This window comes from Geospiza fortis, unplaced genomic scaffold (assembly GCF_000277835.1).
Source record: "Geospiza fortis unplaced genomic scaffold, GeoFor_1.0 scaffold66, whole genome shotgun sequence".
NCBI classification, from domain to species: Eukaryota; Metazoa; Chordata; class Aves; order Passeriformes; family Thraupidae; genus Geospiza; species Geospiza fortis.
This window is the reverse complement of record NW_005054312.1, coordinates 10,240,427-10,258,081: the sequence shown is the minus strand read 5'-3', so window position 1 is coordinate 10,258,081 and position 17,655 is coordinate 10,240,427. Positions and strand designations below refer to the sequence as shown.

At 42.8% G+C, this 17,655-nt stretch overlaps 1 protein-coding gene across 10 annotated transcripts in view; it reads right to left on the bottom strand.

Moving 5' to 3' along the window:
* BRSK2 (BR serine/threonine kinase 2) overlaps positions 1 to 17,655 on the bottom strand; it is a 304,523-nt gene that overhangs the window by 72,055 nt on the left and 214,813 nt on the right. For all 10 annotated transcript variants that reach the window (XM_031055776.1, XM_005419517.2, XM_005419518.2 and 7 more), the window contains exons 5-6: positions 10,937 to 11,053; positions 619 to 652 (exon numbers count right to left, since the gene is read on the bottom strand). In XM_031055776.1, the coding sequence (XP_030911636.1) occupies positions 619 to 652; positions 10,937 to 11,053 (151 nt within the window). The remainder of the gene's footprint in view (positions 1 to 618; positions 653 to 10,936; positions 11,054 to 17,655) is intronic.

Below are 17,655 nucleotides of genomic sequence, written 5' to 3'. Positions count from 1 at the left end.
ACAAATTATCTGGCATTTAAACAGAGTAACAGGTGCATTAAGGACATCTAGAAGGTGTGTTTCTTTGCCCTGGTTCTTCAGGGAGCTTGTCACCAGCCATGCTATTTGCAAACTCATAGTGTTGTCTGGCCAGCCTCTCCTGTGGGCTTCCTGTTTGACTTTACAGTAGAGACATGCTTTGGAAGAGGGCAATCCTGGGCACTGAAATCTTGGATAATTATTTTCAGAGGACAAAGGGAAAGCAGAGGGGAAAAATATTGTTTAGTGGAAACCAACAACACTGACAGTCAACCCCAGCTTTTTTACTGAGATGACAGCTACATCAGAGACAGGAAAGCTGAGGGGACTATGTCCCTTGGGTCAAAAGATCAAATTAAGTCAGGCTCCTGTACTTCTGTCTGATCACATGGTGCAAAAGTACTGTGAGAATAACAATTATTTCCCAATGTGGCTTGATTCAGGGCTGACCCAAACAAACAAAACTCTATTTAGGTTTCTTTTGTCCTTTTCTTTCCTTCTGCTTTGGGCAGATTTCTTGTACAGAGGATCTATCTGTGTACTTGCAACAAGGGACGCTTCAAAAAAGGCATTTATGTACACTAATATTAACCAACTTACCCGGATGACTTCAGGACAAGCATAATGTGGTGATCTGAAAGATAAAATACAGTCAAATGAGCATGTAACAGCCCAGTATTTATGGTTATGTGCATTTCCATTTTGTTTAGCAGAATGATGATAGATTTGCTTATACAGAATACAAGTGCGCAAACCAGCACATTTTTCCTTACCTCAACAAGAACATACTTCTGACAAACTCAGAAAATGGCCAAGAACTAACATAATTTAAAACTCTATGGCCCTGCTATGAATTTCTTAAAAGCAAGGAACAAAGGGAAGACGAGGCACATTCTGCGAGTATAAAATTCCAGCTCTCTAACCCCATCACTTGGCCTTGTATCTAACTAAAAGGAGGACCCACATTGCAAAGCTTTTTACAGGAAAAAAGACAGATGCATCCCTAAACCACGTCTGGTGTCTCTTCTGCTAAGATGACTCTAATTTACACCAGTGGTCACAAAAGCTGCCAATACATGATTGCAATATGCCTTTTCTTTTTCTTTAAAAAAACAAAAAGGGATGGACAGTAGCACTATTACCTGGTGAGTTAATATATTCTTTTCACATCCTTCTACCCATATATCTCTTGTTTGATTCCTGGCTGAGAAGAGTTAATTACTTCAACTTGCCAGGTAATAATTTTAATTCCTAAAGATTATAGCCATGGCTATTTATTTTATAGCCTTCATTAAAGTAACTTGACAAGTAAAAGGGATGCAAACTGTCTGAAACCCGTGTGCAAATCATGCTATTGTTTATACTGACACCTCCCAGCAGTCCCTGAGCCTGTCTTCATTTGTGCATGTGTTTCTTGTGTGACAAATGCAATCATGGCTGGGCAATACCTGTCTCACAAAGTAATGAGCAAACCAGAAGCACAGCGAGGTTAGCTTTGTGCTAGGATCCTATATTAATGCCCAGTGAGACAGCCCATTAATTGAATTTCCATACACAATACATTATCTTGTGGCAAAATATCATCCCATGGGCACGGAACGCCCTGATTTGGTATCACAGCTTTTGGCAGAGCATGACAATAAACTCAGGGTACACTTGGGAGTGCAGCTACCTTGACAGCAAAGCTTCAATGAGGAGAGAGAAATGCAGTTGATCCCTCACAAATTTCAGAAAAAGTGGAATCCAGCAGCTTAATCCAATATTTAATACAACACCAATCCTGGGCCCATTTAAGAGATGGGCTATTCACAGGTATTCTAACCAGTCTGGTTGCTCAGTAGTGCCTTAGTTTAGACCACATTTTAAAAACCTTGGTTCAAGAGTCAAAACAGCTAATGAAAGCCAGAACCTCCCTCAGAGAGCTGGATGGAGCTGCTCATTGGAAGACTAGAAAGAACAGTCTTGTGTCTAGTGGGTAGGACAGACTACCCAGGCTCTCTGTGTAGCTCTGTACTGACAGCCATGGAAACATGGACAAGGTTACTTAACATTTTTAAAAGCTGCAGCTGGCCTGTCTGAAAAAAGGTGACCAGAACCTCACCATGAGTCTACTCTTCTGACTAAAGCAAGAGCAATGCGACTGCAGTTTTCACACTACAAGAGAGAGAGTGAGGCCAGAGTGAGAAACTGAATAGCTTAATGTTATGAACGAGCTCCCAAACTTCCAAAATACATTGTTTCCTGTGAATTTGCCTCTTTATGGCAAACCAAGACCTGCACTACGCCTATTCTTTCCAAAACCTCAAAGTCTAAACCACAAAAAGTCACAACACTGGACTAACACATGATTTTGCAAGCTTTTAGAAGACAAATTATTCTTGAGAGAATGCTTGACTAGTGATGTTGTCTTTTTCTTGTATCTAACAGTGGAGTAGAGGGTACAGGCCATCCCTAAGGCACACACAAAGCACAAGTAAGGAGCAGCACCACCACTGGGACTACAGCTCAGGCCTGACAAGCACAACTCTCACTAGTGCTGAACTGCTTTCACAGAATACTGAAGGAGGGCAGTGTGGGAACTGCAGGGAACATAGTAATGCAACTGGAATTTGGGGAAAAACCCATGGTAGCAAAAAGAGTACAAGACTTGCATAGATCAAGGATATTTGCTCAGCTTAGTCACCTCAGAACAGAAAGGCTGGTTCTAACATGTTTTGTACATCACATTAGGTTTGGGAAATATATGGGGGGGTAAAAGGAGTGCAGACACATTCTAGGTAACTGTCAAGCTCCCATCACTTAGCATGTTTGAATTTCTTACTCTCACATGTATTTTAGGTTCTGCAAGGTACAGCTGCCTCTCTGTGTGAGTCATGAACACACAGAGTACATTAAATGGCTACTACAGGTGGTGCCTGTGGCTGACCTAGAAACTTTAGCCAGATTTGTCAAATCCTGCATGGCATCCTGTACAGTTCAACACAATCCTTTTTGGATGGCAATGGCACTGAAGTGCACTGGAAGAGTTAGTATCTCAATTTGCAGAGTGTTCCTGAATTTTTATTTGTATATTATGACTCCAACAAGGATTTCAGAACTCTTAACTGTGGGTGCTGAGCAGTGCAACCACCTTGAAAGCTTCCTGTGCTACCATCCTTGAAAAAAAGAATGTAAGTGTTGTGAAGAACTCAAGATATGTACATAGGTATTTATGTGTCCCACTAGCAAATGTCCTTGAAGTGTTTTCCTTCCTGAAGTCTGCTGAACTGCAGTGGAATGTGCCATAGATCTTAAAAGGCACCACTGAAATCGTGCAAAAGTCTAAGAGTCTGGGTGGAGAAAATGTTATAATAAATCCTTTGAACAAGTTGGATTGATTAAATCATTCAACAGCTGCATTGCAACTGCCCAGAGAGCACAGGTTTCTGGCATTGCCATTCTGAATTCTTGCCAGCACACACTAGCTAGATATCTGCAGCATTATCTTGGCTAACAGCTTTAAAAGGGATCCTCCAGTCAGCCAGAATCCATAAAAACCTCATTTCCATGCTACCAATCACACAGCAACTTCAACTGCTGTTAAGACAAAACTCAAATTTAATCAAAAATCTATTTATCTTTCTACAGAGTCATGAATATTTCTTTGGCTCTTATCACTAATTATTCAATATAGATGTGTCAAGAGCAACATTCCCTGTCCCTTCCTCTAGGCCACCTCCTCATCATTCTGCTACAGCAAAAGCCCCAGTCTGCCCTTGATAACAAATAAATATATCGCTCAGCAAGATCAAGAAAGAGTTGCTGCCTGCGGGTACCACTGCAAAAAAGCAGCAATGTTGGCACTGTTTATTTCCAGGGTGATGGGGATTTTCCAAGGCTAGTCTGCCCAGGGCAGGAAGGGCTCTCTGAATGGTCATTCACAGTTGTGACTCTAGGACACAATAATCTTAAGGATCTTAGGGGACCTTAGAGCATTTACATGGGATTTAAACAAGAGGAAATAAGACAAGAGAGGAATGGTGAAATCCAGGACAGCTCGGGACAGTTAAGTCAAACATGCAGAAAGAAATGTATGTATTCTTGATGTATCTTTTTTGAATTTCATCTGAGAAACTAGAAAAGTAGTTCTTGATCTGTGCACATCAAGATCTTGCGCAGCTGCAGTAGATCTGAGACAACCATGGCCATATCTTCAGTGCAGATGTGATGTGCCTGTGAGTTAGGTTTTTTTACATGGATTAGAGAGACCGGCACTGCACGCACACAAATCCATTGGGCACATATGGTTTATCTGGGAACACACAGTAACTGCTTTGCCAGAAAAGTGGTTGGTTGACCAAGAATGACAGGAAAAGCTGTGTGATCCTACTCCACATTGAGACAAATAATGTGTTACACTGCCTGATGGGTCCCCACGTCTCAGTAAAGATGAGCGTCCATACCTCAGTCTTTGGTCCCATGCCTTAAGATGGTATTATTTGGGGAAGAAGAAAACCTGCTTTGAGGGCCATCCTTTAGACCTCACAGGCAGATGCAGAGTTTCTGCAGAGGGAGGAACAAGAAATCTCCTTTCCTCTGTTTTTATTATTATTTTATTTTATTATTATATTTATTCTTCAAGGCATGAAGTTACCTTGATATAGGACGTGGTACAGCTGCAGAGAAATCCTCACACATCTGGCTGTTTTTGCTGTTGCTGGATTCTAGAGTCCTTCTTTCCCTTCTCTTAATCACTGTCTCCAAGATGGCTTTCAGAGGCAGGAGTTACCCACTAGAGCAAAAGGCTGCCTCTGCTTTCCCCCCATGCTGGGTAGCAAAGGGCTGAGATGAAGGGAAAGATCAGAGGAGTAGCAAAATAGATAAAGGGAATTCAGGAGAAGGACCCGGGCATTCCGAGAGAGAAAGCGACAGCCGCGGATCACAGAGCAAAGAGAGGCAGGGGGACACTAACGAAAGGCTCCAGCAGCAGTAGGCACTCAGGGCTGCAGTGAAGGCAGGAGCTGCAGGTAAGGCTGTAATTAAGGTAGTAGGTGTAGTTAAGGCTGAGGGCTAGATTGCCATTAAAGCTTCAACTCAGTCATTTACGTTTGCATGAGAAAACTCACCATCTAGCCCTCAGCCATCTTACAGCTGTTTATTCCTCAGGTGTAATTATATTTTTGGGGAATCTGCAAATCAATTCATTAATTATCAGTTCATGTTTTTAAATCATGGAACCTTTAAGAGGTTTTAATTTTAAAAATTAACCAGACCCTTGTATTAAAAGGGCATAAAGATTACCAAATTAGGTACCCAAAGTTAAGAACTGGCAAAAAAAATGTTGAAAATGTTACACTGTGCTCTGCAGGTAAGTCAGTTGAACATGTAGCTAATGCCTCTTTTCTACTTGTGACTGAAGTTGGGAAGTAGCAATGTGAGAGAACTTTAGTGTCAATAAGGACAAGTTTGCAAGAATGCAGCTGATTAACACATGGGAGAATCAAACTGTGCCTGCCAGAGAATCCTTCTGTGACAGAAAATGAACAGGTGCCTTAAACAGAGATGTTCACAGGTAATTATGAGTTGCATGTTCCCCAGTTTTCAGAATCACAGTGCTACACATCCAAGTTTAATTTCCAGCATTTACAAGCATGTGGAGCGGCAGGTGCAGTTGGTAGGCGCTGTGCTCTCCCAGTAAAGGACTGTTATCAAGCACCAAGTATCCTGAGGTATTGGGCCCCAAGAGCATCAAACTGTACACTCAAAACTGGTTGACAATTTTGAGTTTCATTTTGCAGAATCCCGTGTCCTCATAAAAATGGAGATAACCAGATCAATGTGGCAAACATAATATGAAAACAGTATAATTAATACTTGGAAACCTAAGACACAGTGATGAAATCCTACCTAGCATTCATAGCAAGGCCTGAATGCAGCGAGTAGAAGTTATAAATGGATCCATAAAATAAATGATGAGGAAAACCCAAACATTAAATAGCTGTTTACTCACAAAAACACACCATCCAATCATCAAATGAGGCAAAGATTTGTTGAAAAAAAATCAGTACAACCTCGTAGTTAATAGGCATATCCTAATGTGCACAGGCTGAGTAAATGCTACACTGTCAAGCTGAAGAAAAGCACATCTTAAATTCTCAGAGATTGATTTTGCAAAATGCAAGCTCTTTTAACATACCTTGTGATGTATTTATTATAGGTGATGCTGGTACCAATGGTCATTAATAACGTTGTCTGTTATTTCTCTTTATAATCCTCATTTTAAGCTCCTTGTAACTTACTTTCAATTTAACAACAATTTTCCTTGCTTTTTGTCTGTCTCAGACTGGTTTCATGTATTTGTATGCATGCATGCTGTGATTGGGCTGAAGCACTTCCACTATCTAAGTCTAATTTTAAGTAAACGCTTTTCCATATTAAAAAAAAAGAGAAAAAATTCCAGTATCCTCCCCTGCAAAGGGAAAACCTGAGTATTAATTTGCATTCCCTAGAAATTATATCATAGAAACATTGCATTTCACTAGAAAATTGCAATTTGCATTTACTAGCAGAAACTCTCGAGACCATTAGGATCAAAATCCTACCTGCAGCAGCAACACTTCACAGAGTAATTTTATTAATCTGCAACTGAGCTGCTGTGGGTGGAGTTACCACATGGTGCCAAATTTAAAAACAAACTGAGTGCAAAACTAATGAAGTAGATCTAGGACTGGCAGCAACTGACTCACACAACCAGGTAACAGAAACTAGAGCTGGAACCTAGTAAAAAAGAGAAAACAATCTGGGATTTGGGCCAAATATGGAGCAGAAATGAATGGGACAAGTCAGCTAGACTGTGCTACAAATCAGAAAGGAGATAGGAATGGAGTGCTGGAAATGGAAGCTCTTGATGAGATGGGGTAAAAAGCAATAATTCTGGCATTTCCAAATTGAAGAGCTTAAATGTGCAACCCTAACAATGACTGCATAAGTTTTAGATATATGTACACATTTATTATAAGGCAGAAAGAATATGTGCAGCATCATGTCATGTAATTAAAATCAGAAAGGGTGCTTGGACAGGGAGGTGTATCTGCCCTCTGAATTATCTGCTCACCACAGGTCTGCTGATACACCAATGACTTGCTAAGATGGAGAACTGAAGCAGAGAAGGGCAATGCATCTTGTCCTAGACCACCATGGATGTCTTCAACAGAAACAGAAATCAAGCTCAGATAACCTGGGTCTCAGACCTGAGGTTTAACCAAAAGGCACTCACTCTTCTTGCCTAGTGACAACCCAGGATGGATTGGACAACCTCTCCTGTTCTGAAACACTGCAAGGCAGCATGCCAGGAAGAATCACTGAGAAAGAGATGGGGAGTGTCTCTGCATGGATGGGTGAAGAGGAAGAAGAGCTGAAGAAATCTAAAATAATAGAAGCAGCAGCCTAACACATCTTTCTCTTCCTTCCTTGTCTGCTGCTAGCTGACAGACCCTCCCTGCTTCTGAAGGAATGCAGAGACTCACTGTGTTATTCTGGCATCTCAAGGACCATCTCTCTGTAAGACTGCCTTGCAGAGCAATTTCTGCCATAAGCAGAATTAGTCCTGCAGAGCTTATACACAGCTCCTCTTCCCCTTAAGGGTCTAAAAACACTAAAAAGAACTACAGCATATTCCTCTGCACTGCGCATACGCAGGATTCACACAATACACATTTCTATAATGGGGACTCATTACAATCAAGGCCAAACATGCAGTCTGTCAATGACAAATTATGTCAGTGAAACAGCAAGTCCATCCTTGCCTCCTCCTACACAAACACATCTGCACAGAACTGTTATTGTGTCCTCCAGGTAGTCTGTCAGTGCTATCAGTGCTACAGAAAACCATGCAGGCCTAAGGAGTACCTCCCAGAAAACAGTGACTGAGATATGCAATTACATCACACCTCAGGCTACATGAGGCTACTCTTCATGATGCCAGTCAAGACTCTGCAGTGACCTGAAGACTACCCAAACTTAGGACTAAACTTAGCAGTTCACTTGTGATAGCAAAGAATTTTTGACTGCAGTCTCCCTGCTTCGCTGAACTGACAAAGTTAGCTGTATCACACAGCTCAACCCCATCTGAGCCTCCCACTCTGACTGACAGAAATACCTGGAGACTCCCTGCATGACTGTCAATGGAAATGTTACAGTTTCATCTCATTATCAGTGTTCACAGTATGGAAAAGCCATTCTCGAAGTTAACTTATGGGTGCACGGAGCAGCATCTCATTAAAGCTCAATATCTCAGCCATGATTCACTCTGTTTTGTTCCTTTTCATGCTGGCTGAAAGTACCAACTGCATGGGTAGGTAAAACTGTTGCCTTGAAAAGCTCTGAGACTGGTTACGGCATGTGCTCCAAGGGAAAGGGAGTCATAACTGGATTACTTTTCTCTGTGAACAGTGTGGCATATTGTTATATATTCCTTCCTTCCTTCCTTCCTTCACCCCCCAAACCAAAGAGATCACACGACACCAGTATCAGCCATGCTGGGCTGCATGCCAGGAGAATTAATGAAGTGGTGTAATAGCTCACATGGAGGTCTAGTGATTGGCAACACACTTAAAATGCATCTGCAAGGCAGGAGATCATAGCATTGCTGCTGTGTTCTGTTTATTACAGGCACATCTCTTCCGTTCCATTGATTTCTTTATTAGTGCATTTTAAGGCCACAATGTGGGAGCTGGATCTGCTTGAAGCATGCAGGTTTGAATTCCAGCACAGCTTATGGGAAGGAAGCCTCCCTTTGAGACTCCAGATACAGATAACAGAGCTCGGTGCTAACAAGAGCAGGAACCCTACTGAGAGGTTCCCGAGGAGTATGAAAAATCCTACAAGGCAATTGAGGCTGGGTTGGTTTTTATACTTCCTGGTTTTTTTTTCTCATGGAAGGAAGGGGAACAACTTTCTCTAGAGAGTATAAAGGCTTTGTGGCAACTGCAGGGAGGACTGCATTTCCTGATCTAGAGGGGAAGTCTGAAAGAAGCTGCAATCAACAGATGCAATCAGAATCACAGAATGGTTTGGATTGGAAGTGATCTTTAAAACTTAACTAATCCAATGACCCTGCAATGAGCAGGGATACATTCAACTAGATCAAGTTTCTCAGAGCCCCATCCAACCAGATCTTGAATGTTTCCAGGGATGGGGAATCTACCACCTGTCTGGGAAACCTGTTCAGCGTTTTATCACCCTCAATGTAAAAAGCTTCTTCCTTTTATCTAATCCACATTGACCCTTGTTTTAGCTTAAAAGAATTATCCCTTGTCCCATCACTACAGGTCCTGCCATAAAGTCTGTCTTCATCTGTTTTATAGTCCCCCTTTCAGTACTGAAAATTTGCAATAAGGTCTTCTGGAGCCTTTTCTCTCTAGACTGAATAACCACAACTCTATCAGTCTGTCCTCACAAGGAAGATGTTACAGCCCTCCAGCCACCTTCATGGCCTCCTCTGGGCCCACTCAGACAGGTTCATATCCTTCTTATGCTATGGATCCCCAAAGCTGGATGCAGCGCAGGTCTCAGCAGAGCAGAAGCATCCCCTCCCTCTTCCTGCTGGCCATGCTGCTTTGGATGCAGCCCAGGACAGGTCTGGCTTTTTGGGCTGCAAGTGCACATTGCTGGGTCACATCCAGCCTTTCATCCACCAGCACCCCCAAGCCCCTTTCAGCAGCACTGCTCCTTTAATCCCTCATCCTGCATTGATGATACTGACTGTCTCCCTACCCAAGTGCAGGTCCTTGTAGTTGACCTTGGCATCACAGCTCCTTGCTTTTCATCTGTTCTGCTAAGAACTCAGATCTTGACTTGACATGCACAGGAAAGAACTGGTGGGTCTTGGTTTACTCACCAACCAGCATTCTATCATATAATGAACTTCAAACACTTTTGCTATCCATTATTCATGACTTGAAAAGCAAAAGCTAGGACTGAGAGGCAGTGGCTGGGCTTTAGAGGGAACCACAATGGCTCCAAGACTACCTTGAACTGCCTTGGTGCAGAGAAGACACCAAAAAAACCCATGAACTGTAACGAGCTGAGGATGGGCCTGGGCTGAAGTCATCAGAATCACACTACCGATGGCCAAGAGAAATCAATCTGCATGGGAGGAAGTGGAAATCTGCTGGTACTGTCGGGTTTCTGTGCATGCTGTTAAAACAAATTAACACAGCTAAAAGCTGGTGTAGTGGTGCCAGGCTACAGCAGCTCAATGCAGCTGCTGCCCTTGCTACAGCTCAATGCCACAACCTCTGCACAGTCACCTTGGCACTGGGAATCGGGATCATGGTCCAGTGGTGCCTGAAGGCGACTGAATTTGCATGAAAATGTCTTTATACTGCCCCTACAATATTCCTCCAGGCAGGCTTCTTTGTACCTGCATTCATGCCCTGCCTGTCATTGCAAAGGACCCTGCTTCCTCCCTGTAACTCCTGCATGGGAGCTGACAGAAGCAGTGTTGAGCATGAATATGAACAGCTGCATGCAAGCAGACAGCATACAGAGGACATGCAAATTCCATTTAAGAACATTTTTCTACCTCTAATATTTTTTCAAAGCCTCTTAAAACAGTCAACCTCTGCTTTCAGTTTCCAAAAATTATATGGCCAGTAAATGCAAACACACCAGCATATGCAGATGAAGCCAAACCTGAAAGCTTCGATTTTTATATCTGTATGTGACACCTGCAGTGACCTGCTTTGCACTGTAAAGCACTAAATCCCCCTTTTTTCAGCCTTCTTCTACAGTACATGCACCATATAAATTTACTGTCTTGCTGGGAAACACCAGTGCAGTGTATAGGACTGCAGGTCTTTACTAAAACCCTTTCTATAGATAAGTTCTATGTCTGGAATCTATCCCTCAGTTTTGTAATATGCTTTGAGACACTCACCCACAACTGGTTTCTAACAAGCTGTCCCCAACCTGCAGCGATGCCATCCCGAAGTCTGCTATCCGGATGTTGTTCTTTTCATCCAGCAGTAGGTTTTCTGGTTTTAAGTCCCTGTGGCTGTAAAGAAGGGATCAAAATGTAAATTAAATTATCCATAACAGCTTTCCCACTCCATGATTTGCTTTTTATCCAGAATAGCATCCAACCTGTTTTACTTTAATTAATTTAATTTGTTTTCCTGTCCCAGGCAGGAGAACACACATATCCAAGATCCAATCCTTGCAGTATTCTAGACCACCCCAGATGCCCTCTCCTGGTGAATGGAAGGCCCGCAGTGTCCTGACAGGAAAGGAACATCTTCAACTTCCAGTGAAACCAACACAACATGAGGGAGAAACTGAGGGAAATAGAAGGAGGAGAATTTCAGCCTGGATTTAGGGCTGGTATACTCTATCATATGTCAGCTCCTTAAGGTAGGAGGCAACACCATCAATATATTCTGTCAACAAGAGGAAACAAACAAATGATATAAAGAGAAAAAACCTTCTTGATGTAAATGCTACTGCAAAAATCTCCTTTTAGGAGTTATTTACACAGGCATAAGACTTTGAAATAATTTGGGGTAATTAGCTCTGATGGAAAAATTCCTTCAACTCAGCAGCTCTTTTAACTGAGGGTGTCAGCAGTGAGAAGGAGAGAGGATTCCTTCCTTTCCATCAAAGCTTGATTCTCTTATTACCTGTCAACGTGGCAAGAGCCAGGCAACCACAACCTTCATGATGGCAACTCCTGCTCCAAATCATACATTGACAAATTTATTAATTTCCACTGCTCACAGCCAAAACCACTGTGCACCCATGTCTGCATCTAAGTACTCAGGAGATCCTGTACAACTATAACATTCACTTGATTTTATATCTAAAGACAAAAATCTTGCAGAAAATTTGTGATGCATGTGCCTTTTTTTTCCCTTTTTATTTACGGTTCTTGGAAAGTCACAGAGATGAGAGAAGCATTTCAGGCAGATCAAAGAAAAAGCTCTTTTCTTGGTTTTGCTTATGAGTAGGCAAAATTACTCTGATAATAAAAGGTCTAAATAGCAGCACTCAAACAGGCAGGACTGCCAGCCTCCGTGGATAGGCAGAACACAAACTTGTGGGAAATGGACATCCAACAACACTGACTGTCAGGCAAACAACACCCACTTGCAAAAACTTACAACTAAAAGCAGTTATTCTGACCAGAAACCTAACTCAGCAAAAGAACCAGGTGTCAGAATAGTCAAGTGACACCAATGAAGGAAGGCAGGCTCATCTTTGTGCCATTTCCTCTTCACTTTTTAAAACATTGCTCTAACACTCCTCATGCATGCAAGTGTAATTCTACCCTTACAAAAATGTAAAGGTAGACAGTCTCTTCCCTCTCAGAGCAACATAAGCAACATGTCAATGTCTTGGAAATTAGATCCTCTGATCTGAAGAGAAGACGAATGATCGGTTAGAGACAACTTGTAAATAATGCAGGTAAATTCTATGTAAAACCAGAGCACATGGTAATAGGATACCTGGGGACTGTAACAATTATTTCCAAAGGAGACTCCCAAAAAAACAGCACACATTCAAAGCACTTACTGGTCATTCACCCCACTGAGACCTATGATTTGTTCTCTCCTGCTTTTTAAAATTTAGTCTCCAATCTTGCATAAATATGATGAACCCTGCATGTTACAATGGCCTTGTTAACAATGAGGAAACAAGCTTGTGGATAATAATTGTGATTCAGATTTGTGCACATTTTCATCTGAAAATGCAAAAGGTGCTTTATCCAATCTGTATTTCTCATAGAAATTCAAGGTTTGAGATAACAGAGACAGAAGACTTATTAGCTCTATAATAACCATCAAGATAGTCATAACTAGTTGACAAAAATGCAGGAGATGAGTGACAAGGAAAGGTTCCAAAGGCAGCAAATGACCAGTTAATGGCCAGGAAAAGAACCCCTGAATGTCATCATCAAGGACAGCACCAGACAAAGGCAAGATCATCAACACCTGCCAAAGTTTAACATACTCCAGCTCCAGCAGTAAAATGGAGTGAAGAGCCCACAGTTCTAAGGCAAGTGAGGAAAGCTGGATGCTAATGAGACAGTAGTGTGTGATTTCATACTTCCTCCAGCAGACATTCGGGACAGTTCTCATCTTACAACTGCTTTCATTAATGGTAAGACCTTATCCAGCTGAGGAGGTGTGCTGCAGTTCCCCTGTCTGAGGACCAGTGCTCCGAGGCAGGTAACAGCCCCTGTAAAGTGAGTACTGCTTGTTTGATGCTATGAAACAAGAAACCTCCCCACAGCTCAAGCTGAGTGTGTGTCCTGCTGTGCAGTTTTTCAGCAGCTATAGTTGTCCTTCAGTCTTGGCAACTGCTCCTGGCTGACTGCTGAACATAGACATGGTATAGAAGTTGAGGGTGCTGCTGCCTGTGCCTGTTCCACTGCTTGTGCACTGTATGATATGGTATGATTCATATATACAGTCTATAGCAGACATACTGCTGACATATGACTTTTGTGCCTAAAAATTGAATCCTTTGCTTATCCTCAAATTGTGTGGCTCATTTAGAGAGCAGGAACAACCAAGATAGAGCACAACCTAAGCACAGGATGTCCAGAAGCCCAGATGTACACTCACAACAAAATATCTTATTTCAGGAACATGGTGCAGCTAAAGGAAATGCAAAAATGTTCTCTTTCCATGGCTGAGAGCTTCCAGTCTTGGCAGACCTGCCACAGGCCCCAGCTGGAGCACAATGTGTGTGAATCTTGAACAAGCCCCACTTCCTGACCACTAAGAGGCAGTGAAAGGGAAGGGACAACACCTTTAAAATTGGGACAATATTAATTCCTGAAGTCTCCTTCTCCCTTCTTGTCTCCTTCTCCCTCCCTTCTCTTTTTCCCCTTCTCCCTGTGTCATCCTGTCTTCCCATCAGCTGGGATCCACAACACAGCTTTAGGCCTGGGTTTTTACGGAGAATCAAGTGGGAAAATGAGGTTCCTGTAAGCTGGCATGTATATTATGGATTTTTTTGAGAGTCACTGCAAGAAAGAGAGGAAAAAGGGGGTACTACCATCCACATTCCAAACATGGAGTGAATGATCAGTCTGATGGAGGTCTTTAGGCAGAGGTGCTGACCTAGCTCCCAGTGAGCACTTTGAAAACCTTAAGTTGGGATCTGGGGATATGTGGGACTGGGATAGTATGTGTGAAAGTAAAACTGGAGTAGCAACAGACCTTAATAGTTTTCTTTTCCTTTCCTCCAGATACTCATCAAAATAAAACTAAGAAAACTTATCAGCTCTTCACAATAGAAATTATCACTTCACTGAGCAGAGAGGAGAATTGTTACATTTATGGCTGCCTGACTCCCAAAATAATAGTTTGATAGCGCAGTTTTGCGTCTCTGACTCTTCTCCATCCCTTTTTCAAGACAGTCTCTAGTGCTCAGTACGGATGGTTAGCCTAGAAATTTCATGGCAGCCTGAGCACAAATTTTGTATTTTGGCAGCACTGCTTTCAGAGATCAGGGTGCCAGTGGGATCAGCAGTACTTGCACATTCACCCACAAGAGAATTACATGTCCCAGTGAAAATTTTCCTCTAGCTGGAGCATTTCTCTGATACCCATCTTTGGGCCACTTTGAATTGGCCGAGGCAGCATCCTGGGCATAGCAGTCAGGCCAGGAGTTTGCACCAGAGCAGCAGAACCAGCAACGCTGCCACTGGGAAAGAGACTTCCTCTCTGCATTTGCATTTCCCATCTTTGTATTGCCAGCTTTTCAAGTGCCAGGGGGAAGGAAGAGAAACATATGGGAATAGGGAAGGCTTGTTATAATTTACCTAAGAGCCCAGAAGACTGGACTGTCTAATGCACTCGCATTTGAAAAAGAATTCTCTTGTCCCAAAATGAAACAAAACAAAACAAAACAAAAATCCCACTGTATGTGGTAATTACTTGGCATTAATGGAACAGCGCAGAGTAAATGCATTTAATCTGGTTCCATTCCAGCTGATCTCTCCGGCTCTCCATGTCTTACACGACTGCATCAACTCCTCTCTCTGCAGGTGAACAGAGGACTCATTACCCTTTCCTTGTTCTAAAGGCTCTAAAGCTGTAGGGGCTTTATCACATGGCTGGAAAACCAGAAGAGAAGAAAGCAGCTTCTTTTCTGACAAACACGGCAAACCCTCCAATTGAGCCTTGCATAAGCTGAGAAGGAATGAGAAAGAGAAACGCAGGACTGCAGAAGAAGTCAGTGTAACCCTGACCCATAGTGGCCATGGACTCCCAGAGCTCCTCAGCCAAGACAGCAGCACAAGAAGTCACCTTCTGGAGCCAGCATTCAGTGGGCTTTTGAAGGGAAAGCATGTGAATGAAAGGGAACCACGGAGCAAGCCGCGGCAGGGGAAGCACACGCTGTCAGACTCTCTGCAACATCCCTCTTTCACAAATTACAACAAAGGCTTTACAATTTCCTTGCAGCATAAGATGGATGCAGAGAGAGCTCTGAAAAAAATTGTTCCATGGAAATGGGCGCCATTCTTGGAGATGGTGCATGGAAAATGAAAGGCACAGATAGGCATGAATGTGTTCCAGCTTCCCACTTCCACACTGGCCACGCTGCTTGCTAGTCACAGCCAGAGATGCTGTTCAGACAGTTCCTTTAGCTCGCTCCGGTGCTTTTCCATTCCATCCTCCTGCTCTGAGAATATCCCTGTACCTGTACTGCAGCAACTGCAGGAGAAACACGCTCTGCCTGTCACCCAGGGCTGCCAGAAGAATTCTGGTGCAGGAACAGACTCTAGATCTTGGATTCAAAGGAGCTGTCACCTGGCATGGGATGACAAACGAAGCCATTATTTTAAAGTGATGTTTCAGCTGAAACGTTCGTATCAGTTTCTATGACAACTCATTGTAGGTCACAGATTTCTAACCCAAGAAACCTCTTAATTGGAGTAGTTGCAGGTCATTTGTACTAATCAAATTGTTGGCTACTTTGCAAATGCTTTTCTTACTGACCTCAAATTCCCAGAAGGGCCAGGCCACAGAATAATTGTTCTGCAGCATGCCTCTTAAAGTGCCTGATTTGATGCAAATAACTTATCAGTAACAATTAATAGCATGAGAAGCATTATCTTAAATTTCATGAGCAAAAAAAAAGCCTTTGATCTTATTTTCTCTTGCTTCTGCAAATAATATCCAAACATGTAAGTTGCATCTACCTACAGAAGATTCTTGGTTTATAGCCATGGTTGCTATGCTGAAATTTAGTAAGTTTTCACAGAATTCTGCAGAACAAGTAAGTATAATTATAGCTAGGAAAAAGGACAACATCTATAAACATACCAGGAGGCCTGGGGAAGGGTTTGTATGCATAAAACGTTGTTTGCTTTTAAACAATTATTTCCATTGATCCACTAAAATATATTGTTTCTCCCTGCCAACCTCTCCTCAGAGCATATATTAATGTATTTCAAAGCCAGAACAGCCTGTCAGGTCTGTTCACCACTGCTACACTTCCCAGAAAATGTTACCTGGTTATGCTTACAGTAAGACTATGCCATTTTTGAGTTTCCAGTGGCTTACATAAAGAAGAAAACTTACAAAAATACATGTTCCCTGACTTTAGCTGAGCTGGTAACTTTGGCATTGCAGCTGCTGCATTTGATGGCTTTTCTCTGGTTCTCTGCACAAGGCATATGAAAATTCCTCACTGTTTTACAGTGAGTCTTGAGCACAGAACTAAAACTCCTTGATTCAGGTAATGAATAGTGAGCTTTCAACAGGGTAAAAATGCACCTTTCTTACTTCTGATGGTCTGAAAGAAAACTTGAACACTCAAGTACCAGAAAAACAAAACAAAACAAACAGCCAGTAAACAATCTTATTAAATTCCACCGTTTCTAGACCAGTTTCACATCTGGAGGCCTTGAGTCATGATTTCAAAGTGCCCATCTGCTGCAGTCTTCAGTATTTCACAGACCCTCCCTGCAGAACACCCCAGCACGCTCCTTAGGGATGAAGCAGGGCAGAGCAGGAGTTCTGAGGAGGGTGGCACTACATGGCAGAACATGGCAGCTAGCACTCTTCAGGTCTCCCCATTTCTCAGAGACACCCCAGATTTCTCCCTAAAAGCCTGCTTCCCTTACTGACAGTGCTCTGCAGCTCCTGCCTGCAGGAATATACTGGAGATTCTGGCAGCAGCACTGTGAAGTCTCGCAGCGCTGTTTTGTGGGGAGCCTTTCCCTGCCGGCACGGAGGGAAGAACACGAGGCCGAGCCAAGGCAGGCTGTTGTTGCTGTCCCCAAGTTATTGCTGTCCCCAGCCCCCCGAGTGACACATGGCCGTGCCCAGGCAGCACACACCACGGACACTCCATCCAGCAGAGCCCTCCCCGGCTCCGCTCAAACAAGCACAGCCCCGGGCAAGGCGAGCAGAAAGGGCCTTTATAATTGTCATTTATCAATATTCATAAAGAACCTGCCTTAACCCCTCTTGAACACGGTCAGGGAATAAAAAAATAAAAAAATAGAAACACAGAATGAAACGCAACCAAAATAAAAATAAAATGAAATAATCACCTCCCTGCTCATTACCGCAGGGGATTTCCTCTCAATGTCACCACTGCCCCGCGCAGTAATTGGCATTATCTGTTATCTCTGAAGCC